We start from the raw sequence: 27,983 nt of genomic DNA, 5'->3' as shown, positions 1-27,983 counted from the left end.
ATTCGACTATCTTGTTCATAAACAATGGTGTCGGGACTCTTCATCTTGATGATACTGACACTTTCATTGACATCAATACTTGCTTTTGAGGAATGAACTATCCATTCGAGCAAGTGACACGCTTTTGCAGGTTATCAGCTAGGTTTTGCAGTTTGTACTAATTGTTTTGAGAAATGCATTAACTGTTGTACAAATGTAAATAGTGTTGTGAGAAATGCACCAAAGCAACTGAGAAAAACTGTAAACATACAGACACATGGACGGACGGACAGACAGATTAGATAGATAGATAGATAGATAGATAGATAGATAGATAGATAGATAGATAGATAGATAGATAGATAGATAGGACAAATACAGTTCGCTTAAAAATATCTAAATTGGATATTTTATAAAATATAGCCTAAATAAAGTGTACACAGGGTACCACAAGTCCCGCCCACAAGACATGCACTCACTCATCAGTGCGCGTCTTCCCGCGGCCATGGCAACATCAGCAGGCAACGGACTGAGGACCAGCCGAATGTAAAAGTGCCTTGAATAAAGGTAAGACATTTACTCATTGGCATGCAAATGAGGAATTAAACATTGAATGCATATATAATGTCGTACGTTCATAGAAGGACCCATAAACTAACATACTGACTTTATATTTAGTTTTCTTCCAAATCCTTTTTGTTATCGTTGGCCTAAATCTTGAGCGTCTTCCACTGTTGCCTTCTGGGTAATGTAGTTTGTTATTGCTGGTTTCATAGTGTGTCTGGGTTTAGGCACAACGGAAAAAACTACAAGTCCCTTGTCAAGGAAAACGAAAGGCGATGACGTTAGTGCTACTCTTACATGCAAGCAAGAATTGATATATTTGATTTACTAAGTAAAACATACTGAATTTGAATTACTAGTTTTGTGTTGTCACTTTAGATAATTTTGGTGGAAATACAGAAAAAAACACGCGACTAAAAAAAACACGAGGCGCCTGGGAAGGTAATTATTATGCGCCTCACGTCAGGTGTCCGACAAATGCTTTATTTTGACAGTCGCTTTGTTTGTGGTCAGGACAAAGGTTAGTATAACAGAGTTTAGTAGTGAGTGCAGATTTACATTCAGACCCAAATAGAAATCCTCTAATGTTGATTGTATTCAGTCAATCTCAAGTGTGCCGCAAGCCTGCGTTTGAGTGAAGGTCTCGGCCGTTAGATCGCCCCCTGGGGGCTGGCTGCAGTACAAGTCATAAAGCCCGCCTCCTCCGTGTTAATGAAGGAGACTTGAGCCCAAATAAAAAAATTAATTACACTTGCAATAAAATGTCCCGAAAGATGGTTTTGGTCGATTAAGGCACTGATTATTGTGCTGAAATAGGTGCAGATCCTCATTTTTGTAAACAGTTTGTTTTTAGCAGTAATTTAATGCTGGGCGTGTCATCGTGATTGACAGCTGTGATTGACAGTTTCTCAAAGCGCGGTGTCTGAGCTTCGGCAGAAGACTGAAGTGTTATTACTCGATTTCTGTGATATTTTACTATGACAAAATAAGTTCAGCAGTAAACTACAGTTTCTGACATACATGATCTGGTGGAACACTGTTTATTCGCTAAGGTCAGAGCTTTTTTCGGGCTTTATTAGTTTGCTAATACACGCCTAGCCACCCAGATAGCAAAATACACTGGGGCCAGTTCTTGCCTGCCGGAGACTTACCCCTCAGACTGACTACCTCTGCTGGACTTACTCCGGATGCCTGGACTCACTGCCCGATTCCAGCCATAGTCAATTGAGCCAGATGCGGCGGCCGAGCGAGCAGGCGCTGCCGCATGCGAGCCGGAATCAGCCCGCGACGCCGCAAGTAGGTTATGTGCGCTGCTGCCTGGAGCTGGCGCGATTGAATCTTCATTATATAAAACCCTCACATTTGTTAACGTTATTACAACCATTTTTGTTGATATAACAACAAACGCATGCTACTATGTGAACGCAAAGTGTATCACTGAGTTTAACCTTTGAATAAAGATGCAAACAGCATACATAGCAATTATTTAAATAAAGGACAAAATAAATAACAATAAACCTGTATATTGCACAAGTATTAAATATTAATACAATTGAATACATTTTGTAGTGCACAATTAAGAAATACGAAAATGACAATAAAACTGCACAATAAAATAAACCCATTTAAGTACGGGGAAAATACAGGAGATCGTTAGCAGTAATTCTCTTTGTGTCTAAATAATAATCTCCACGTTGATCTCCTGTAAGGTTATTTGAACTTGCTTTACAGGACGTCTCTGCATTTTAAGTTTTGGCATGTTATTAAGTAATAAACTGAATTTGCTGTTATAAATCATTATAAGGTTCTTGAAATCGAATCTTATATAACCTAATAGAGCTGTAAATTTTAGATATTATTTATTTACATCATTTACTGTTGCCGTTTTATTTGAACACTCCAGCTAACATGAAGGCATCGAATAAACCAAATGAAAACGGAGGCAAAAAAATTAAATAAATAAACAATTCAAGCGAAAATGAATAAACAATATACTAGTGATGTTGCAGCAGATAGACATTGTATTAATAGTGCAAAGTTTTTTTGCACAAATTGACAAATTGCAGGGTTGGGATGTGTAAATATCCTCTTGATATTTAAAAATCTTGCTGTATTTATCTTCTAAATGCACGATTTTCCCGCATGGTAAATCGTTATGTGTAGGCTATATTTTGGGTTCTGTTGATGGCTATTTAAAAATAAAAACCTTTCTAAAAATGTATGTGTTGTTTATATGTTATTGTTCATATTTTACCAGTGTTATTTCTACCCCTATGATGATAACAAATACCAACAACAAATATAACAATAAGAGAATATATTATTTGTGCTCATATTCAGGCTAGAGTGTATAAAAGATCGTTTATTTCTGCAGTCCAGCATGTATTGCTTTTATTAAAGTTTAACAGCTTACATCACACCGTTTTCAAACTGTATATTATTGTGTTTTTTAATGTAAGTGCTTCTATTTACATCAGTGAGCGTTTGTTATAGTGCAGACACCGGCAGTCGAGTGAGAAGTTCAGGGGGCGTGGTTGATTTTACATAAAGCGTTTGGTTGGAAGCTCGACTCCGCTCATTTTCGCGGCTCCTCCTCTGGCTCCATCAGACAGTCCTTCTGCGCATGTCAAGGCTCCAATTTCAGCAGTCTTTTGCGACAGTTTGTGCCCGTCAAGCAGGCGTTTTGCCCTCAAGGCGTTCAATGGGAAAAGGGGCTGTCGCGTCGTCCATATTTTTTACAGTCATTGGTCAATCTACATGGTACGGTAATGTCAGGTAATGTAAAAGTGGAGAAGACTGGCTTATTTATTCAAGACTCAGTTACTACTGTACGTTTTAAAACGTTATTACAATAAAACATCAAATTTATACACTTTAAGGAGACCAGGTCGGAAAAAAAAACACTTGAAATTGAACGTTGCAGTTTATCATGAATATATAAAAATGCCAAATATGCTGCATACTGTGAATGATAACATTTATATTTTGGGCTTTTTGGCTCTTCATAAAGTGTAAGGTTTAATGGAGTATAGTCTAGTGCAGGGGTGCCCAAACCTTTTCTTATGAAGGGCCAAAAACCTAACTTGAATGAGTGCAGTGGACCAAAGGTAAATTGACAGATACATAAATACACAAATAGTTAGACATATAGACAGACAGACATAGATTGATAGATAGACAGACAGATAGATAAATAGATAAATAGATAGATAGATAGATAGATAGATAGATAGATAGATAGATAGATAGATAGATAGATAGATACATAGACAGACAGACAGACAGATACATATATTACAGATATATAGATATATAGACAGACATACAGACACATATGTAAATGGATAGATAGATTGATTGATTCTCACTCTCTTCTCAGCTGGCATGGCAGGCCAAATCATAGTTTACCATGGGCAACTTTGTCCCGCGGACCCTAGTTTGGGCATCACTGGTCTAGTAGAAAGAAAACAAACTTTTAATCACAAAAGCCTACATATTTGTAGTTTTTACTCAAACTTTTTATATATCTTTACTTTGCATATGCTTGTATACAATTTTCCTTTTTATATACTGTATTTCCTACAAATAAATATTTATTTTTTGTCAATAATAATAAGCCTAGAGTGATAAAAGCGAGACACATTAATTCCCCTTTTTAAAATCACTTGACTCTAATATACGACTGATAAAAAGAGTAAAAAGAATTTTCATTAATTGATTTTCCTTCGACTTAGTCCTTGTATTACTATGGGGTCGCCACAGCGGAATGAACCGCCAATTATCCAGTATTACACAGCGGATGCTTTTCCAGCTGCATCCCGGTACTGGGAAACACCCATACACACTCACATTCACACTTATACACTACGGCCAATTTAGTCTATTCAATTTACCTGTACCGCGTGTCTTGGGACTGTGGAGCAAACCCACGCCAACACGGGGAGAACATGCAAACTTTACACAGAAACGCCAACTTACCCAGCCGGGACTCGAACCAGCAACCTTCTTGCTGTGAGATGACACTGAGCCACCGTGCTGCCCCCAAATGAATAATTATATAATATTATGCAAACAATATATGCAAATTAGTGACATTTTATTAAATTAAGCCTAATTTGCATATTTAAAGTAAACAATTTGAACAGAAAATCTGTAATACAAATAAAAGTTTGCAATTTTTGATGTAATCAGTCAATTGGGGAATAGCAGTAGTGTTTAAGAAAAAGCCTTTTACTCTTATCAGCTTCCATTTGTCACATTTATTTCATACGCAGCTTGTACAAATGTACACATACGCACATTTTCTATTTTCATATACTCAATGAATGTATATTTTCTCACACACCATTAACTGTTAACAATAAAAATGCAGTTACACACAGCCAAAACTAAACTGTATCTTGTATGCGTTTGAGCAGTCGAGACTGAGTAATTGTATCAGTGTAAATGATTGATTCAGCTCTGCATCATCTTATCAGCCTCTCTGTTCTCTTCAGGACTCATGGCCTGATATCAGCAGCTCTCAAACTAGAATCTCTGAACTCCAGTCGTGTTGAAGAAACATTCTGATTTCTCTCTCATCATGAATCTGACTGAGATCTGCGACAACGCTAAGAAAGGAAGAGAATACGCGCTTTTGGGGAACTATGACTCTTCTATGGTGTACTATCAAGGTGTTATACAGCAGATCCATAAGCACTGTCAGTCCCTCAGAGATCCTGCACAGAAAGTCAAATGGCAACAGGTAAAACTCTCTTATACTTTATAACTGTCTAACTGAATATGTATGAGTGATTGTTTATTTAATACCAAAATATATACAGCAGTGCTTCCCACACATAGACTTTACCTGGGTGGGCCGCCCAGGTAAATTTAGTGATTTTTTTTTTATTGTTATTAACATCCTTTACATTTTTTTTTGCATCCGCTCAATATAACCAAACATCTGCAGTTGATCAAGTAGTGGAAAATCTTCTCTCGTTTACCTGTTACGTTCTGTGCATGCGAGACTTGTCAACACTAGGAATGGGATGATAACCGTTTTCAAGGTATAAAGCGGTTTGGAAAAGTTAATGTTTTAAATCCGCCAACATTTTCTGTAGGACCGTTCCTAAGGTATAAGTAAGATTTTTTTATTTACAACAGAATTTTCAGCAGAAAAAGATGTCGTTTTAAATAGTAAAGAAATCTGTGTTTTTGAAAGAAATGAAGACAGCATAAGTCAATGATTGATTTGAATTTTTTAGCCTGACATGATTGCTGCTCCAAAATATTATAAGTCTTTCACAAAATAAAATATATTGTTTTCAAAGAGAGAAAGAGTTTTAGTTTTTTTTTTTTTACATTTAAAAAGAACATATTCAAGAGCAGTAATCACAATACCGTGATACCATGAAACCTTGATATTTTTGTCCAAGGTTATTACACAATCAGAACCGGCCCATGCCTAGTCAACACACACTGACGGTCTCGCGTGCTCTGCAGACCCACAGAGACATATTTTTTTGGGACTTAAAATTTGTCTGCCCCGGGTTTCTAAATCTCCTAAAATGTCTAAAAAGTCTACTTTTGCTTTTCCTCCTAAAGCTTGTATGCGTGTTTACATCACCTTTTTACTTAAGGCTATTCGCTTTGCTTCGCAATTTGCGAGAGAAACATTCAATGATTAATTTTTAAAATCTAAACAACTTTTACAAATTTTACAATATACGCGGAGAAAATGTACATCATTAGTAATGGTTAATCAACTCATTTGGCTTAATAATCTCCTTTTAATCTTGTAATTATGATCATTTTTAGAGATATTGACTTTTTTTTATTCCTTTTTCTGTTTTTTATTTCTCATTTGCTGATTATTTCATTAATGTGATGATGTTAATATGTTACATAGGCTATTTTATTTACTTATGTAAAATGCTTTGGCATTTAAGTTTGCTCTGAACTTGAAAGAAAGAGAGACGCAGATTTGACCTGTCAGCGGGTGCACATGGCTCCTGAATAGCATAAAAGTAAGAGAAATTGTGGATGTGTTCTTCTTTTTTATTTATTTTTTAATTTTTTACTTTACCCATTGAAACTTCACAGTGTATATTAAAATTATTGTTCAATTTAATTATATATTGTTTGTCTCATATAGTTAACTATTTATGTGATTTGGGTAAATGGTGTGTTTCAGTTTGTGGCTACCAGCTACCACTGAAAGTAAATTTCAAACCTGTGGGCACTGATACAGTTGAAGTTGAAATTTTTAAATCTCCTGGAAATTTCTTTTCTTTTCCAAATATTTTCCAAATATGTTTAACAGAGCAAGAACATTTTTACAGTATTTCCTATAATATTTTTCATCTGGAGCAAGTCTTATTTGTTTTATTTTGGCTAGAATAAAAGCAGTTCATGGTTTGTTTAAAACCATTTTAAGGAAAATTATTAGCCCCCTTTAGCCCATTTTTTTTTAGTCTACAAAACAAACCACTGTTATACAATAACTTGCCTAATTACCCTAATCTGCTTAGTTAGCCTAATTAACCTAGTTAAGCCTTTAAATGTATCTTAAGCTGTATACAGGCCCGGATTAAGAACTCAGGGGCCCCTGGGCACATTATCTTGTAAGGCCCCCTACCTGGCCGCACCCCTATAGTTGAATTTAAAAAATAAGAATAATAAAATAATTTTTAAATAAAATGAATCTATAATTTGTTGCCCACATATTTAAATAAATGATATATAGTACATATGTATTTATAGTCTGCAAAGATTTAAATTATTTTTCAAAGCATTAAATAAAAATACTAATAAAACTACATATATATATATATATATATATATATATATATATATATATATATATATATATATATATATATATATATATATATATATATATTTTTTTTTTTTTTTTTTAAGGGTATTTTAGTGTATTGGTTTTACAAACTTATAAAGCATATTATTGCCGTGGCATATAACGCACAATGCTTCTCCAATCCAGTTCTATGAATCTGAGTTCTATGAATCTGAGTCTTTCATAATACAAACACTGATTTACTGTCTCTCTCCTCCTCTCCCTGTATTTTCTCTACTCTTCTCGTGATGAAGACTTGATTATAAACCTAAAAGTATCCGAAATCACACACACTATACCTCTTCTCTTCCGTCTCTCTCCTCTTCTGGGCCTTTTCTCTCTCCCTCTCTCTCTCCCTTTCTGTCTGTCTTACACACGATGAATCCAGTCCGCGCTGCGCTGCCGTTAGCCTCCTCTGCCTGGTTAATGCTAGCTACTCATCATTTAAAGTTAACGTCTTCTTCTGTACCCTCATTCTCCTGATCACGGGTCTGTTTAAAGAAGGTGTGTATGGAAAATGCCTCAATAAAGATGCCTCCTCTCCTCTTTCTGTCGCGTTTGCTAAATCCACTTGTCCACTCATTTTTGATCTATGACAGATATAACGTTACACTAAAGTCCGCTCAGTTTAGTGCGGGTTATTACAAAACTGACGTTTCCGCACTTGACCAATTACAGCATTCTGTTTAGTTAAAGAAAGAAAGGCAATTTAAATATAATAATAATATTAATATTTGATCGCGATTTTTTTGCTCAGAGGAAATACAGTTGTCTAAGCAATAGAGTCTTTGAAGAGAGGGAGGCGCGGCAGGCGCCTATAATAAGGCTAAACATTATTAAATACCCACGAGACACTTGTGACTTTATATCACATTTGCATTATTTTTAAAAAATGTTTCTTTCCTGTTAAAAATAAATATATTTCCAATCTGATATGTAATGGGGAGAAAAAAAAATAGCACGAGTTCAACTGATGGTGGATTCGAACCGATGTTATGATTAATCGCGTCAAAAGATGATGCTGTGTGCTTTACAAGGTGCGCCACTACGGCTGTATTATTTCACTGCTCTTTACTTATCTTGTCTCTATCAATCAGGCATCGATGGGCGTAAACCCTGAATAGCTTAGTCCAACTAGATGCGCTATTTGCAATTAGCCTAAAAAGACACTCCGAAATTGTCTTTTTTTCTCCCCCCTCGCAGGGGCCCCTAGTGCGCACGGGCCCCTGGGCCTGTGCCCATAAGGCCCATTGGTTAATCCGGCCCTGGCTGTATAGAAGTGTCTTGAATAAAATCTAGTAAAATATTATTTACTGTGATCATGGTAAGAAATCAGTTAAAAATGAGTTATTACAACTATGAGTTTAAACTGAGTATTAAAATGATTATGTTTAGAAATATGTTGAAATAAATCTTTCCGTTAAACAGAGGTTTATCCTAATGAATGAATAAACAAACAGAAATTGGGGAAAAATATAAAGGGGGATAATAATTTTGACTTTAACTGTAGAACTTAATGTACACTGCTGATCAAAAATGTGAAACAATTAAGATTTAAAAAGTATTTTCCGCTCACCATTGCTGCATATATTTGATTGAATTTACTGTAAAGATATTGTGAAATGTAAGTGCAGTTTAAAATGGTTTCATGTATTTTAAAAAAGAACTTATAACCGTGGTGCAAAAAGCTGTATCATTACTCCAGTCACACGATCATTCAGAATGCTCAAAAGTATTTATTTTTTATTATCCATCTAAAAAAAGTTGCTGCCTAATATTTTTTGCAGTTGACAATACAATAAAACAAAAAATATGCCAAGAAAATATAATTGTCACCAATAACTCATTGCTTTGATCTTAATGGAGTAATATTGTGAAATATAATTACAATATAAAATAAAATTATTTGTGAAATAACTTTATTTTTGATGATTAGAAAGTTTAAAAGAAACTTGCCTCAGACTTTTGAATAGTTTGCCACAATGTTTCACTCTAAAATATTAAAATGTCAATATAAATGGAATAAATTGGTTAGGCTTTTAAAAATCATAATAATATTTCACAATATTGCTCTGTTTTAATCAAAGAAATGCAGCATTAGTGAACGTAAAATACTGTTTTAAGGCATATATATATATATATATATATATATATATATATATCTCTCTCTCTCTCTCTCTCTCTCTCTCTATATATATATATATATATATATATATATATATATATATATATATATATATATATATATATATATATATATTTAATATTTTAAATACTGATATATTTTAAATGCACACTTGTTTATTTGTATTATCAACTGCAAAAACATTATTTGCAGTTCAAAAATTAAAAGGCATAAAATCTGAAACATTCTTTTTAAATATGTTTTATTATATAAAATGATTATTTATTTGTTTATTTATTTGTTTATTTATTTGTATATTTATTTATATTTAATTTTTGACTAGAGCACTAATGCTAAAAATTCTGCTTTGCATTATAGTAATAAATGGCATGTTAAAATATACTCAAATACACAACAATTTATTTTAAAATTGTAATAATATTTCAGTTTTTCAGTGTGATGGCAGTAAAAGAATCTGTGTTGAACATAAGAGGCTTCTTTCATCCACATTATATTGATTACCCACAGGGTTTGACATTAACTTTTTTGATCACCAGCCACTGTGGCTAGTAGTTTTCCAACGTTACTAGCCACCCGGCCTTTTCACATGCCACAGTTTTGTTGTCGGGAAAATATATTTTATATGCATACATTTGATTTTGGCATGCTAAAATTACTTGATATAGATGTTGTGTTATGTCCACATGCCTCCTCGTTAATTTTAGTTTTTTTTGTGTGTTGTGACCTTGCTTAGTGAGCATGAGCAAATGGGCTTTCATACTGTCGCATTGCAATAGTTTTATTTCACATTTCACAGTTTATATTCACTTTTTAAGGCTCAACACTAAGGATTCATCTTTTTTTTCTCTGGCCACACCAAACTAATTATTTCCTTGCCACAAATTATTATTATAATGCGTAAAAACAAGCAAAATATAACTTTTTATTCAACAAAAATGTTTTTAAAAAACAATTAAAAAAATTATTCTTGCATATCTAAAGCTACACAGTCAGTCCAGGCTTAAGGTCCCAGATCACCCGTTAACTATAGATAAACAGAAAGTGAATCTCCTATTAAAGCAATGTTATTGTAAAGGATGATAATTAAACCACATTAACAAAAATAACTGCAAGCAAAAGAAAGCCATTGAAAAACAGTCTGTTAATGTTAGGCATATTAATAATCTGTTCAAAGAATGGTTAAAGCGAAAAAGGCAACTGCTGCTGCTTACAAAAAATCTCAAGCTCTTGAAAGCAGCAGGACTGTGGTAACAACAGTTGCGTTTCCAGCCACAGTTGCTTCACACAAGGAAACGGGACTCGGGTGCTTTTAAGCACTCACGTGCATCAAATCAGCTGTGCGCACGACACTGTCATCATTCGGTATTCGCCTGCTATCTTTTGCTCATGTTTACACTTATCAATCCTGCTGCTTTTCGATTCTAAGATCACATTTGCACGCATATTGACAAACAGTCCTAAACTATCATCCTAATATTTAGTGACAAGGCAACACTGGCAATTTAAAAATTCTTTTCAATTAGCCAAAGTGGCTAGTGAGGGTGTTTGTCTAACCAGCCGCCAGTGAAATCTACCAGCATTTGGTGGGTTGGCGGGTGTTAAAGTCAAGCCCTGATTACCCATAAAATATAATGATGCTGGTAGAGTGAATGTATTCTGAAGGACTCAAATTAATGCAGTTTCCCCTCCTCTCTAAACCCAGGTACGGCAGGAACTGGCAGAGGAATATGAGCAGGTGAAAAGCATTGTAAGCACCCTGGAGAGTTTCAAGGTGGACAAAGCGGTTGATTTCCCCAACCCTGTGCCTGAGGAAGGCCCAAGGGACCCTGATGTGTGGCCTCCTCCAACCCCAGCGGAGCACAGGTACAGCAGACAGAGATTTTCAGGCTTCAGTGCTGTCACTGGCTGCTCACTCATGCACTGCTCTAGCAGACAGCACTGATAGAAATACAAGAAGAATTTGGTGAAAATGCATTTAGTTTAGTTTTATTAATAAAAAAAAACATTGTAGATGCGGTATATTAGTATTTCATTCAGATTACACATTCATGCTTTACAGAATTTTTTTTAAGCATTCACAAAATACATTTTAAGCCTAATGAAGTTCCCCCTATACAGTATGTGATTTTTGAGTGCAGTGCTAGTTAGTTATACCTGATAATGTGACTCTGTGTGGTCATAGAGGACCTGTCCAGGTGAAGAAACCAGTCCCTTTATCAAAGCCCCAGAGGAAAGAGTCTCCCGGGATGCAGCATCGTGGAGCTGTTGGCAGAGGTCAGGCCAACATTAAACCTGACAGACCCAACACCCGTGACGGACGTGGAAATAAGGCTAAGGAGGAAAAGGTAAGTTACATGACTGGTCAAGTTTTAATTTAGTCAAAGACTATAGAATACACAAGACATGTCACTTGTGTAGTCTTGAATGAGGAAAAGTGTAATGGTCAATAGTGTGAATGAAGCCCCATCTACTAGTAAAGGAGCCAATCATTGATCGCTATAGACCAGGGGTGGCCAACCCTGTTCCTGGAGAGCCACCTTCTTGCAGATTTCAGCTGCAACCCATATCAAACACACCTGCCAGTAATTATCACGTGGTGTTCAGGTCCTAATTAATTGGTTCAGGTGTGTTTGATATGGGTAGCAACTGAAATCTGCAGGAAGGTGGCTCTCCAGGAACAGAGTTGGCCACCCCTGCTATAGACTGACATTTCTCAGAGGAAGAAACTCGGACCAGACATGTGCTTTTACGACAGTTTTTGTGGTCAATAAACACACTGGAATCTCAGCGAATACTTGCTTAACAGACGTAGGAAATATATCCAGATAAAGCTTAAAATCTGTACTTAATCTGTGTTAAATGATTCAAGTGGACTTAAAAACAAAATATTTTTCGTTTAGTAATCTTCGTGAAACATACGCGAGGTACAGTCCATCCTGTCAAATGTAGATTACCCCAGAAATGCCTGTAATGTCAGACATGCCTGGAATACCTCCCTAGGTAGGCGTCCAGGAGGCATCCGAAACAGATGCCCGAGCCACCTCAGCTGACTTCTCTCGATGTGGAGGAGCAGCTGCTCTACTCCGAGCTCCTCCCGGGTGACAGAGCTCCTCACCTCATCTATAAGTGTGCGCCCTGCCACCCTGCGAAGGAAACTCATTTTGGCCGCTTATATCCAAGATTTTGTTCTTTCGGTCATGACCCAAAGCTCATGACCATAGGTGAGAGTAGTAACATAGATTGACTGGTTAATCGAGAGCTTTGCCTTTCGGCTCAGCTCCTTCTTGACTAAAACGGACCTGTACATCGACTGCATTACTGCTGCCGCTGCACCAATCCGCCTGTCAGTCTCATGTTCTATCCTTCCCTCACTCGTGAACAAAACCCCAAGTGCATGTTGAAGGTCCATGTTTGATGAAGCCAACCGAACAACATCGTCTGCGACTAAAAGAGATGAGATCCTTTGGTCCCCGAACCGGACCAGCCCAAGGCATGCTCTTTGAAATTCTGTCCATTAAAGTTATGCACAGAATTGGTGACAAAAGGCAGCTCTGCCGGAGTCCAACATGCACTGGAAACAAGTTTGACCTATTGCCGGCAATGTGAACCAAACTCCTACTCTGTTCATACAGGGACAAGACAGCCCTTAACAGAGCGCCTCTGACCCCATACTCCCAGAGCACCCTCCATAGAATGCCACGAGGGACACGGTCAAATGCCTTCTCAAAGTCCACAAAACACATGTGAACTGGTTGGGCATACTCCCATGAATCTTTGAGCACCCTGGTGAGGGTATAAATCTGGTCCAGTGTACCACAGCCTGGACGAAAAGCACATTGTTCCCCCTGAATCCTAGGTTCAACTATCGTTTGCTTTATTAGGAGATTAACTCTCTATTTATATATAGTTAACTGATGATCTGGGACCTTTAGCCTGGACAAGCTACTGTACATACTTTTAGATACACGAGAATATTTTTTTAATTGTTGATTGTTTTTTAAAGAACAATAATATTTGTTGAATAAAAGTTATATTTTGCTTGTTTTGACCCATTATTTTAATTTTTTAGCAAGGAAATTATTAGTTTGGTGTGGCCAGAGAAAGAAAATTGGTAAATTCTTTGTGTTGAGCTCTAAAAAGCCATGTGAAATAAAACTAATTGCAACCACAACCCATTTGCTCTTGCTCATTGAGCAAGGTCATGCACAACACAACAAAAATGTCATTAATAGAGGCATGCTGACATTACACAAAATTGAAATCACGTAATTTTAGTGTGCCAATTCAAATGTATCCATATAAAATAAATTTTCCCAGCAACAAAATTGTGGCTGTTAAAAATGGCAAGTGGCTAGTAAGGTTGGAAAACTACTAGCCACAGTGGCTAGTGATCAAAAAAGTTAATATCAAGCCCTGATCATGCGATGCATGTCATATCATGTTTCATATCATATATTGTCTCATATCATATATATAAGCTGAGGAAAACCTCTCTGAGTCCGAATTATGGTTCATTTCTGGTCAGCTCATAAATGTGTTCTGTTTTTCTGCTATTCCATGTGTTGTACCTGTCTGTCTGTCTGTGTGTGTTCAGAGTAAGAGAAATGCTCAGGAGGGCGCTGCTGATGTGGAACAAAAGAAGTTTGATGGCACAGGATATGACAGCGATCTGGTGGATGCACTGGAGAGAGACATTGTGTCGCGCAATCCCAATATCCACTGGTATTGTGCCATTTTACTACATTACATACTAGTAGAATATAATTTTGATGCCATTTTATTGGTCATTTCTTACACAAATATTACACAAAGTATTACACAAATACTTTTATTGATTTAAATGAAAATTATTGCAGGTTTATAAGACAACATAATCATGAGAGGCCAGTATTTTGTCTGCTGGTATGTGTCTGATTTCTGTTAACATTTACAGACTTTGTAATATTTTGACACAAGTATGATTTTGGAAAGTTATTGCAATGTAGTGTGTATGTGCATGTGCATATTGCAGCTGGAAGGACATCCGCTGCTTAAAACATATACTGGATAAGTTGACAGTTTATTCCATTGTGGTGACCCCTGTTTAATAATGGGACTAAGCCAAAAAGAAAACGAATGATTGAAGAAAGAAATGAATTAATGAATGAATGTACTTGGTTTCTAACACACACTAGCTGTGTCTCATTTTCAAGGCCGTATCCTCCAAACGATGTATTCGAAGGGCACTGCGTCATCTTGGCGCCTCAAACATCCCAAGATTCATTGCATGCTGATAACGGCAGGACGTTTTTAAAAGAAAACTCCGGATTAAATGTATGAATTAGGTTTATTTTACTTGGATATCTAAACAGTTTAATTTTTTTGTGTGTACATGTATAGATAAAGGAAATATATTTCCAGCTTCTGTAAACCTTGATTTGCCTTCAGATTGCTTAAAATAAGTTTCAAAATCACTTAGAAAAAAAAAATCGGAGGTTTTTTTATTGCTTATTGATGGCAGCTTTGATGGTTGCATGGTGATGAGATCTGTCCTCTGTAGGCGAGATCATCTCATTTCTAAATGCTCGGTTTGGCTTGTGTGGACTTTGAAGGACTCACATTTGAAGTCTATGAAATGAGACACCGATACTGTGAGTGCAGATTTGACAGATTTGGCCACGTCTGACCAATCAGAGAAGAGCAGGCTCTCAGAAAGGTGGTTTAGATAGATTGTATCCTTGAACAAACCATTTCAGACTCTGAGAAATGCTGTTGTGTGTATTATGGGAACATTAGTGGGTTTTCATTGGATGGATGTGAACTTATTGTAGGAGAAAAACAAAACGATGAGCTTTTAAAATAGCTTAAGGGACCATTCAAACAGAATGCATCTTTGTGGCTAAAGTGTATGACCACTGATGTTGGGGAATTTTGCTTGCATGTTTCAAAAGAAATCTCAGCACCTGATAGCTCGTCCCCTTTCACTACGTGAGCAAAGCTATGACCCGTGAGTGCATGAAGTGTTCAACAATACACACTTCATTTTATCGGTTGAGTAAGTGCATTATCCAGATATTTAAAAAGCATTTATTCAATTATTTATTCATTTTCCTTTGGCTTAGTCTTTTGGTCGCGACAGTGGAATGAACCGCCAACTGTTCTGGCATGATTTACGCAGCGGATGCCCTTCCAGCCGCAACCTGGTACTGGGAAACAGCCGTACACACTCATACACACACACACACACACACACACATCAGTGCCTAGGCATTGGCTATGTAAACCTTGATGCGGTAAGTTAAATTTCTGTCATGAAATGAATTGGGTGAAGTTTTCATCGTTTTTGAGTTTCAATTGGGTAAAGTTCGAGTTGGTTTTGGATTGATGCAGTAAGTTTAATTTTTGTAGTAAAAATGAATGGGTCGAGTTTCAATTAAGTTTTTGACGTTATTATTTTAAATTTATTTACTTATTTGCTTAAGAATTCAATTGTGATTCAAAAAATTTTCTCATATTTTGTGTTAAATAAGTCTAAAAGATCTAAAAAAGTCTAAAGGATCTAAAACGTCCCTCAGGGCCTAGGCATTGGCTCTGTAAAGATCAATGCAGAAAGTTTAAATTTTGTACTTCACCGAAGACAATAAATAGCGTGCTGAGTCAGCGACAGCTGTCAGTCACAGTGGCAGTTAGTGATTCAGTGCTGGACGGTGATTCAGGCAAGCTGTCGTGTCTTACTCTTTCTGCAGGGATGACATAGCAGATCTGGAAGATGCCAAAAAGCTGCTGAGAGAGGCTGTGGTCCTGCCCATGTGGATGCCAGACTTCTTCAAGGGGATCCGCCGTCCGTGGAAGGTTAATATGTTAGGTGACACCTGATGCCAGAGCTTGACATCCCACCATACGCACATATGGAGGAGTAGTCTGTCATTCTTTGTTTTTGCCAACATTTATTTCTTGATTTGCATTCGTTTCTTCATTTTTGTAGTCCACTAGAGGGTGCTGTGATACTAGTTCATATTAGTGGACAGGATGCAAGCTTTTCTGCTGTATTATTCATCAGCTCATATAGTTTTTCTTCAGTTTGTTTTTGCACATCCCGTTTGATCTATAGAGTTGTTTCTTCCATGAATCATCACCTGAATATGTTTTAAATTCACAAAAATCATATTATTATGCTGTTTATCTGTCAGGGTGTGCTGATGGTGGGGCCTCCGGGCACTGGAAAGACCATGCTGGCGAAAGCGGTTGCGACTGAATGTGGCACAACATTTTTCAACGTGTCGTCCTCCACACTGACCTCAAAGTACAGGGGCGAGTCTGAGAAACTGGTGCGGCTCCTCTTTGAAATGGTAAGTGATCATTGAGGAAGCAATGGATAGACTGTGATAGGGTTTGTCTATTTTTTTTCCTGAAGTGTAATCTTATAGCAATGCCACTAAAAGTGATAAAAATGAGACTTGTACTTGAAATTTAAGATCCCATAGGGAAGCTCTAGAATAGATGGTTTCTGATTGATAAAACTGGAGAAAAAGGAACAAAAACAGCTTTAAATCCTGAAACTCTGATTGCATGCAAAATCATAATATCAGTCTGTAGATTTCTCTATATTCTAACACTGGGATCTACTATATAAAATGCATGTTAGTGTCATGACACATTTTGCATTATTTAAAGGTGCTTTTATACTTTATTTAGTCAACAATGTAGTAAAAAAGTGAAAGATGAATAAATAGATGAAAATAAAAAGTGAAAGATACTCCAGAAATAAAATATAATGCCAATGGTCAACATAGAGGAAAATATTTATTAGTTAATTAATGGAAAAATGCACCAAAAAAGGTGTAAATAATAGCGCTGGAAGTGTTTATTTGACTTAAATGCTTAATATGTTTTTTTTAGGAAAGACATATAAAGCATTTAGATAAAAATACCTCCTCGTAAACGTTAATAATATAATTCTGACAAACAGCTGCTATTACACATTAATGATAAACACTGTATTTTTGATGAGTGAACAGTTAGTTAGTCAGTAAATGAGTGAGAGGGGGAAATAAGAAAAACATCTTTTAGGAAAAAGGGATGGTTCGTTATCTTTAGTTGGAGAAATAAATGTCCCATAAAAGTGTGTTAAAATTAAAATCAGTGTTATTTGACTTAACTTACCAATAGAGGTAGTAATAAATAATAATAATAATGATAATTTAGTTTTGGTTTAATTTGTTATGGAGTGAAAAAGTATATATAATAAAGAATACACAAACAATCAAACCCGAAATTAAAGGAAAGTGAGTGCATATTTAAAATGTATTAGGAATCAAGAAAAGCACAATGTTCATAGTTTTTTTGTATGGGGAATATACTCCATTCTAAGTTTAGAAAAAATATGCTTCCTAAAAATTAACTTCAATGCAAATATTGCTCCTTATTATATTTAAAATAATAATAAAAATATTCTGACTAAAAAGTGTATATTCCAGTGCAAATATTGCTCATTATGTTTAAAACAATAACAATATTCCACCTAACATTATTTTATTTCAATGCAAATATTGCTTCTTATTATATTTAAAATAATAATAATAATAATATACTGCCTAAAATATTATATTTTAATGTAAATATTGCTCATTATATAAAATAATAATAATAATAATAATAATAATACGCCTAAAAATTTTATATTCCAATGCAAATATTGGTCCTTTTTTAAAATAATAATAATAATAATATTATGCCTAAAATATTATATTCCAAAGCAAATATTGCTCCTTATTATATTTCAAATAATAATAATAATAATAATATGCCTAAAAATATTATATTCCAATGCAAATATTGGTCCTTATTATATTTAAAATAATAATAATATGTAGACTAAAAATATTATATTCCAATGCAAATATTGCTCCCTATTATATTTAAAATATTTTTAATAATACAAATATTCCGCCTAAATATTATATTAAATTGCAAATATTGCTTTATTGCCTTATTTAAAATTTACTAAAATATTGAGACTAAAAATATTATATTCCAGTGCAAATATTGCTCCTTATTATATTTAAAATAATAATAATAAATTTAGTCATTTTGTTTATGGAAATTTAAGATCTGGGAAATGAAAACAACAAGTTATAACAATGTAATTTTTCCCCTTTAACAGGCCCGTTTTTATGCTCCCACAACCATTTTTATTGATGAGATTGACTCTATATGTGGCAGACGCGGCACATCAGATGAACATGAGGCGAGTCGCAGAGTCAAGTCAGAGTTACTGGTGCAGATGGACGGTGAGTTTAGTGAATCCACCACTCTGCTATAATAAGATAGTGACTCATATTACACTGGGGTAAAGTAACAAATTACAAGTACTTTCCTTATTTGAGTAATTTAAGGAATTATACTTCCTTAGTAGTTTAAAAAATGTACTCTTACATTTACTTGAGTACATTTTTAGTGCTGCATCAGTAATTTTACTGCACTACTTTCCTTCAACTTGCATTCACTACTTTTGTATGTTTTATTTTGGTCGTCTATGGCAATTAGAAAAGTAAAATAATCAGATTTTCGTCCAATCAAATTGCTTAAAGACAGTGAGACTGTTAACACTGCATGTCACTGATAAAAAGATGACGGATGCCCACTGTAATGATGACTGTTCGATGAAATCCTGAAATGGTCCTGAGGAATATCTATATGCACTACAGAATGTTACGTTTTCAAACACATGCACAAATTGCATGTATTCTATCAGTGCTTCATGAGCTTTTTTGTAGCGCTAATTAAACACTCGCAGCTTGTTAGTCAGGGTTCAAAGTGCATAACCCAAGCGTTAGCATATCAACACAGCTATATTTTTGCCTCTTAGGTTACTGTGTGTTTACTTTGCATATAAACATCAACCTGCTTTCTGTCAGGTGATTACAATAATGTAATGTGTTCTCACATCAAATTAATCTCAAATGTGTAGTCCATGAATTGCAAATAATTTAACTTGCACCTACAAACACCCTTACAAGAAAATAGCACTGATATCAGCCTCATTTTTAATTTAAGAGAATAAGATGGAATAATTTTCACGGCATAATATTCACTATTCTTCAGGACTTTTAGAAGAGCTACTTTTTATTCATTCTTTGAGTAGTATTTAGAATACATATAATACATATAGTTGAAATCAGAATTATTAGCCCGCTGTATATTTTTTCCCAATTTCTGTTTTACTCAAGAAGACATTTCTAAACATAATAGTTCTAATAACTGATTTATTTTGTCTTTGCCATGATGACAGTACATAATATTTGACTAGATATTTTTCAAGATACTTCTGTACAGTTTAAAGTTACATTTAAAAGCTTAACTAGGATAACTAGGTTATTTAGGCAAGTTAGTGTAATTAGGCAAGTCATTGTATAATGATGGTTTAAACCTTAGAAAATCTGGAAAATGTTGCTTAGGGGGGCTAATAATATTGACCTTAAAATTATATATATATATATATATATATATATATATATATATAAAAAAAAAGAAAATAAAGGCTTTTATTCTAGCCAAAATAAAGCAAATAAGACTTTCTCCAGAAGAAATAAATATTATAGCAAATACTGTGGAAAAATTCCTTACTCTGTTAAAGGTCCAGTATTTATGTTTGACACCCAGTGGTTGAACTTGGTATTGCAATTCTGGATTAAAACAAACGCAAGCATAGGTTGTCAGATTGAGGACAGGAGCGAGTGATTTAAATTGTGTTCTAAATAAAAGCAACAACACCTGATAGAAGGAATATTTTAGTTATATTTTTTTAGTATATTTTCATATTTATATTTTTTAGTATATATTTTATTTATAGCTTTGTCCCATCAAACACCTCAAATTAATATATTAGAAAGAGCTTCTATGTCTTACACCTGAGCAACAGAAAACAATGCTCACCTCAGGTACACCTCATGTGCTTTCTTCAGTGTTAAATGCTAACAATGTGAGTTTGAATGCCATTTTAAATGATATTTATTGCCGTACTACTGAAAGCAGCAGCAGATAGTTCACCTCAGATTGTGAAAATAAAATAAACAGTTTGAAATTGAACTTAAGTGTAAACCAACACATATCAGTGATTCAGTGTCTACATTTAATAATGTTTAAAAGGTTTAATATGTATTAATTACATTATAAACCTTACCATTTGGTGAGTGAGTGCATATTCTGTGCTTCTGAATGGCTGTATTTAAATTTCTGTCATGTTTCGTCTGGTGCAAACAGCAAAATTGCTTATCACTGCAAATCTCATCACGAAGCGTCTTGTTTGGACATGAGGTTACAATGTAACCTGCTCACCTAATGTTTACATTCATAATAGTTATATTGTTTGCTAATAAATTACCTCATGTGAAACTCTGAATCTGCCTCATTTCAGAGTCTGCTACCGTCCACCGGAGGTCGCATTTAGCATTTCAAGGCTCTCTGAATGAATGAATGAAATACGCGGTTTTCCACCAAAGTAACCCGGGGTGCTGAAATATAAGTGGCATTAGGCTGGTTAAAATGAACGAAACAAAGACAGCATTACAGCGCAGAATATCTGACTTCAGCATTGTTTTTCAGATAAACAAGAATGTTCACTAAGCAAGTTTCTTAAATATTTGCAAACATATTATGGCATTTTTATGCATTAGAAGAGTCACAAACTCACATAAAGCGACTTTAATGTTTGTTTGGGAAATATTTAAAAAATGGAAAAAAAATCACAGGAGGTTTGAAGAGTTTTCCTATTAAACCTCTTTTTTTAAAAGAGCTGAAGTGGTAGTGTGCTGATGTTTTTCATTTTTATTATTTTATTTTTTCTATAGTATTATAACGCATACTTTAATTTCTTTATATGTATTTTTGGGAAGTAATGGTACTTGAGTATGATTTTACAGTACTCTTCCCACTACTGTTTACCACCCACCCGTGTAACGGCATCAGGTGTAGGAGGCGCTCAAGAGAGTGAAGACCCCTCTAAAATGGTGATGGTCCTGGCAGCCACTAACTTCCCCTGGGACATCGATGAGGCTCTGAGGAGACGACTAGAGAAGAGGATCTACATCCCGCTGCCCACTGGTACACTCAAACCCACACGCACTCACATCCTGCAGGCAGTCACGGCTCCTCCGTTCACCCACTCACTGATCAACCAGACTGACTAATCTCCATCCATTCATCGTGTGCTGGTAGGTCAGTGGGTTAGTCATTGCTCGCGAGGATTCACTGTCTGATGTAACTCCATTGTTACTGTTACAGGGTCTGGATTTTAGCATTTCAAATTGGCGAAAGACAAGAATACCTCAGGTTTATAAAAGAACATATTTCTGCCTGAAACCATAAGGGGGAAAATAGAAATGGTATAAATATGAATAAGGTGATAGTGTTATTTTAAGGACCATTAAGATAATATTTTTTTAATTGTAAATGATGAAATGAGTGGTATGTAAATTAATATCGTTCAACTTTAAACTTGAAAACTTTATAAAAATAGAAAAAACAATGAAACCTGTATACTGAAGCATACAAACGACAAACTTTCTCAAACTTTTTCTCAACTTTAAGAAAATAATAATAATAATAATAAATAATAATTGCAAAAAAAAAATATATATATATATATATTAGGATTCGCCAGTTCTATATGCATTGTCACCGGCCACTTTATTAGGTACACCTTACTAGTACCAGGTTTGACTCCCATTTGCCTTCAGAACTGCTTTAATCCTTTGTGGGATCAATTCAACAAGGTCCTGGAAATATTCCCCAGAGATTTCAATCCATATTGACATGATAGGATCATGCAGTTGCTGCAGATTTGTCAGCTGCACATTCATGCAAATTTCCCGTTCCACCACATCCCAAAGGTGCTCTATTGGATTGAGATCCGGTGACTGTGGAGGACATTAGAGAACAGTGAACTCATTGTCATGTTTAATAAACCAGTCTTAGATGATTCGTGCTTTATGACATGGCGTGTTGTCCTGCTGGAAGTAGCCATCAGAAGATAAGTACATTGTGGTCATAAAGGGATGGACATGGTGAGCAACAATGCTCAGGTAGGCTGCGGCGTTAACACGATGCTCAGTTGGTACTAATGGGCCCAATGTGTGCCAAGAAAATATCCCCCACACCAATAAATCACCACCACCAGCCTGAACCATTGATACAAGGCAGGGTGGATGCATGCTTTTATGTTGTTGATGCCAAATATTGATCCTACCATCCCAATGTTACAGCAGAAATCGAGACTCATCAGACCAGGCAATGTTTTTCCAATCTTCTATTGTCCAATTTTGGTGAGCCTGTGCGAACTGTAGCCTCAGTTTTCTGTTCTTAGCTGACAGGAGTGGCACCCTTCTGCTACTATATCCCATCCGCCACAAGGTTCGACATGTTGTGCTTTCAGAGATGCTCTTCTGCATATATATACTGTATAAATACCTGGCAGTATAATAACATTAATCTGTGGCACTGAAAGTTGAAGCTTTTAAAAAAAATATGAGTATATCTAATATAATTTTAAAATTACAAACAGCATAAACTAATTGAGAAAGTAAACTAACAAATAACACAACAAAGTTTAAATGCTTCATTGGTAATATATTACATTATTGTGTTGTTTTGGGGGATAAAATAAAAACATAAGTCATTCTATTTAAATTTAGAATAATTATATATAAAAATATATTGAAATAATAGAATATAAATAGTAAGAGAATATTTTCTGCAATACAAATAAATTAACTACATTTAACACTATTAAAAAAAAAAACTCTGCAGTCAATTATTATAAACAACATTCATTAAAAATGTCAAACCTACACTGCTAGCATGGGGGAAATGAGCTTTACAAATAATCTTGGGTTCACCTGTTTCTCAGGCCACGTTTACACTAGTACGTTTTAATTTCAAAACAGCGTTATAGAACTTAAACGATCCACGTCCACACTGGCATTTCACCTAGCGTTTCTGAGCAGCTCTCCATCCACACTTCACCTCTGAAAACGCACATCACGTGACCACACACACACCCTGTCATGCACTGCAGCGTATGTGCGCATTGTAGCTCCAGGCAGTTAGCGGGGTGCTTTGAGCAGAGCTCCCCAGGTGAGAGTTGTGCACGTCGGACAGTAAAACAAGAATCTTCCGCAGGATTTAATCTCACTATATTTGTTAAGCGCGATATTTCATTCATCTTGTTAAGGAGGCAGGAATGTTATAGGCTCCGTTTGTTATAAATATGCATACAGTGAAGATGACGGTCCTATAAATACATAGCTATACAACGCCTCAACATTTTTGGTGCCTGTTAAATTGTTAATATCAAAGTGAAAATAGGCAGTTCCTTATATCATGTTTTCATTTTATAGTTGAGATGGTGAAACAGCCAAGCCAGGGTGATGTTAATGACGTTATAAAGTAGCTACACTGTTCTCTTTGAAGATTTACCCGATGTGTCCTCGGGAGATTGTTTTTTTCATATCAAACTTGCCAAGTCTGAAAAGAATGCAAGATTGAACTTTATAGGCTACTTAATATTGAGGAAAAAGCCCCAATCAGATAGGCGAATGTCTGCAGCCATGCTCAGGTGTCTCCATTGTCCCCCATCCACACTGAGATGGAGGAGCAGCATTTTAAAACCAAAACGGCCTCTTCAGCGTTTTTAAAAAGATTCATTTTCAGTGCTCAAACTCTGGCGTATTGTGGACGTAAGGCGTAACTGTAGCAAAACTTAAGCATTTTTAAACTAAAACATATTAGTGTAAACGAGGCCTCAGGCGAGGTGCTCCGTTTATTTTTGAAATATGAAATTTCCCTTTGAAATATATAGAAACACCTCTCAGAGTATAAACAAGTGACTTGTGTTTCTAAAAAGAAGTCAAGCCAATGTCATGATGAATGTATTTTGAATAAAAACAAACAAAGCTAACTGATACCAAACTCCACAGCTAAGGGCCGGGCAGAGCTGCTGAAGATCAATCTGAGAGAAGTGGATGTGGCGTCTGATGTGGACCTGACCGTCATCGCTGAGAAGATTGAGGGTTATTCGGGTGCTGACATCACCAACGTCTGCAGGTACAGTGTGTTTTTAGGATTAGAGAACACCCCGTCCTCACTGAACTGCACCTGAAGTTTCTCTGTGCGCAGTACACAGCAAAGTGACAAAATCACTGGCAGAAAGAACAGACTCGAGCTCATTTTGCTGCTAGCGCCCCATTAGATTATTTTCCATTTATTTTGCCCTTCAGCACTGCAGAAAAAAACTCCTCAATAGAACAAAATTGGCAAACCACACCAACCAGAGCTAGATGCTTAAAGCAACAGTTCAATCTTTTTGGATTAAGGTTTAATTTAAAACTTCCCTAGAGTTAAACAGTTTTAAACCATTTTTGAATCCATTCAGCTGATCTACGGGTCTGTATGGAGTACTTTTAGCTTAGCTTAGCATAGATAATTGAATCAGATCAGACCATTAGCATCTCACTCAAAAAATTCAAAGAAGAGTTTAGATCATTTTCCTGTTTAAAGCTTGACTCTTCTGTTGTTACATTGAGATCAACTAAGATCAACAATGATTGCAAACTGTCAACTAAGATCTTGATATATAGCTGCACCATGTTGGTGTTTCGTTTTCGTTACATCTACGAGGTGGTTTGTTATCCCAACGCTTAACCCCCAACCTGGAGGACCAGGACATTCATACATACACTACGAACCATTTAGCTTTTAACTGTTGGCAACAGTGCTACCCACTGCGCCACCCCCAACGAAAAATTAAAAGTTGCTATTTTAGGATAGGACAGTAAGGAAAGCATTGAGAGCAGAGAGAGAGCGGGGAAGAAAGACCTTGAGATGGCTTGGTTCACTGTGAGTATTTCAGTGCTATATGCCAGCGCACTTAACCACAAGGCTATTGACGCTGACAAAGTTGCTAATTTCTAGGTCAATATGGCTAGAAACAAAAGCCACAGGTGTCATATTCAGTTCCTGGAGGGCCGCAGCTCTGCACAGTTTAGCTTCAACTTTAAATCAACACATCTGATCAAACTAATTGAGTCTTTCAGGCTTGTTTGAAACCTACAGGTAAGTGTGTTAATTTAGGGTTTAAACTAAACAGAGCTGCGGTTCTCCAGGAACTAAGTTTGACACCTGTGAACTATACAGTCATTCTGGAAAAACAATAAAGGGAATTTGCTGCCGTACCATGACTAAAACAGTAATAAATGGAAATAATAAAGCCATCATAAAGCTAAATCAATTGATAGAAAGTTTATTGAAAAACTGCATTTTTGTATTTTTAATTGAAATAAAACCCAGTTTTGGCAGCAGGGTTGCTCAGTGGTTAACACACTCCAAGAATGTCTCTGGTTCCAGTCCCGGCTGGGTCAGTTGGTATTTCTGTGTGGAGCATGTTCTCCCCATTTATGAATTAAATAAACGAAATTAGCAGTGGGTTGCAGCTGGAACATCTGCTGTGTAAAATGTATGCTGGATAAGTTGGCAGTTCATTCCCCTGTGGTGACCCTAGATGAATAAAGGGACCGAGCCGAAGGAAAATGAATGAATGAATAACCCAGTTTTATGAACATTTCAGTTATTAAATACATTTATTTATTAATAATTGTTAAATAAATAAAATGGCAGCTTCTGCTTAGATTAATATTTATATTAATTTTGAAATTAAAATCAACATAAGTTTAAAAAAAAAAAAGTCAAGTCTGCATATTTATTTTTTATTTTTTTGGGCAATGTGCATCCTAAAATATGACAGTATTCACTGAGAATTGACGGTTTTGATTTAATGGTGACTTTAATGCTTGTTTCAGTGGTTCTCAAGCAGGACAAAATCAGCAGATCTCCAATTTAGAAGAATATTTATAAATAACCAAACAGACAAATAAACGAACTGCCTGATTTTACGAAAATTTAAGACCTGTAAATTAATAAAGCCTTAATTTCCATGGGAATTTCAAAAATTAAATATGGTTAAAATAAATTATTTATACTTATTTTATTATACTTATAAAATAGTTAAAGGTCCCATCAAGTGCTTTAAAATGGGCATTTTAGCTCAAGCGCATCAAATGATAAGCAAATGTGAAGTTTCTTGAAGGGGACGGGGCATGACAGATACTAGACAGCATTTGATTTCTCAAGATTTGATGAGAAACTAAAAGTGATGTCAAAAATATCGTTGATTTATTTAAGCACAAGTGACAAACTGCAAGCTTTACATGGTTTTACAGTTTTATATCTAATAATCTCGAATTTTGTCATTGTTTTGTACCACACTAGCTTATAGATATCCTTGAAGACTAACAAACTTACACTAACATTTGAAAACATTTCACTGGACTTTTAAGAATTTAAATAAAATTGTTATCTTTAAGTATTTTTAAAACCAGTTAATTGGTAAACAACTGGACCAAACTTATGTTACTTCGAATATTGTTGTTTCGAATGACAGTAAAACATTTTTCATAATTGTTAGCACAAGTTAGGCTGTCTGGGTTTAATCATGTGGGTTTAATGATGTAAATGAGCCTGCTTAATGTTGCGTTTGTGCTCTCAGAGATGCGTCGATGATGGCGATGCGCAGGAGGATCCAGGGTTTGAGTCCTGAGGAGATACGAGCTCTTTCTAAAGACGAGCTTCAGATGCCGGTCACCATGGAGGACTTTGAGCTCGCACTCAAAAAGATCTCCAAATCCGTCTCAGCGGCCGACCTGGAGAAATATGAGTCCTGGATGTCCGAATTTGGGTCTGTGTGAAGACAAATCACCCCTACAAGATAAGTGTGAATGTGGGAGAACTCACTCTGTACCAATACTTGGGGGTGGGGGGGAAGACATGGTGTGATGTCTGTAGAGACTTTTTAAATGCAAAAATGCTACTGAAAACTAGTGGAGCCAGATGCGTTTGGGCATGTTTGGACTGAGAAAAGACGCACCTTTAATTGTCAGAAATGCACTACTGATCTGTGTTTGACACGGAGCCATCTTTACATGTTTCTAGCATCTCAGTTTCAAGACATTTCTAACTTCATTCTCCACTAACAGATGGAAATCGGCTGAGTTGTCTTAAGTTTCAATTTTGTGAAAATAATACTTGACAAGGGAGAGCAGCATAATCTTGGTACTGTGCTGGATGTTTTTTTTTATGTTTTATTAGTGTTTAGAGATGTTGTGTTCTTATGTGTTTTATTTGATAATTATAATAAATTAACATTTATTCTCTACTTATGAAATGTGCTCTGGCTAGAATATTTTCTTTTCTCAATAAAACACATTTCATTGCAGGATTTATTTCAAAACAGTTTCAGAACCTTTGGTAACACTTTACAATAACTACACACTATGAAGCATTTATTAAGCATTAGCATCTAGTGAATTCATTGTTTGTTAAGCATTCACTCTACATTAATAAGTGTGAGCAGTTTATAACTGCAGA

At 35.6% G+C, this 27,983-nt stretch overlaps 1 protein-coding gene across 2 annotated transcripts; it reads left to right on the top strand.

Annotated features, from left to right (window-relative positions):
• Positions 1 to 463: 463 nt before the first annotated feature.
• katnal1 (katanin p60 subunit A-like 1) lies at positions 464 to 27,775 on the top strand. 2 transcript variants are annotated; one of them, NM_001007431.1, is given in 11 exon segments: positions 464 to 546; positions 5,040 to 5,287; positions 11,230 to 11,390; positions 11,710 to 11,872; positions 14,122 to 14,249; positions 16,253 to 16,358; positions 16,697 to 16,855; positions 18,670 to 18,796; positions 21,474 to 21,608; positions 24,482 to 24,608; positions 27,106 to 27,775. In NM_001007431.1, coding segments are annotated over 10 exon segments (1,467 nt in total). In that variant the 5' UTR covers positions 464 to 546; positions 5,040 to 5,125; the 3' UTR covers positions 27,305 to 27,775.
• Positions 27,776 to 27,983: the final 208 nt, after the last annotated feature.

This window comes from Danio rerio, chromosome 10, assembly GCF_049306965.1.
Source record: "Danio rerio strain Tuebingen ecotype United States chromosome 10, GRCz12tu, whole genome shotgun sequence".
NCBI lineage: Eukaryota > Metazoa > Chordata > Actinopteri > Cypriniformes > Danionidae > Danio > Danio rerio.
The sequence above is the reverse complement of the archived record's forward strand: the minus strand, read 5'-3'. Positions and strand labels throughout refer to the sequence as shown.

Bases quoted from the DNA above. Each gene is read 5' to 3' on its own strand.
- katnal1 (XM_073913827.1), top strand. From the start codon at position 5,126: ATGAATCTGACTGAGATCTGCGACAACGCTAAGAAAGGAAGAGAATAC. The intron at 16,359-16,696 runs GTTAATATGTTA...TTTATCTGTCAG, and splicing joins GGATCCGCCGTCCGTGGAAG to GGTGTGCTGATGGTGGGGCC. The intron at 16,856-18,669 runs GTAAGTGATCAT...CCCCTTTAACAG, and splicing joins TGCGGCTCCTCTTTGAAATG to GCCCGTTTTTATGCTCCCAC.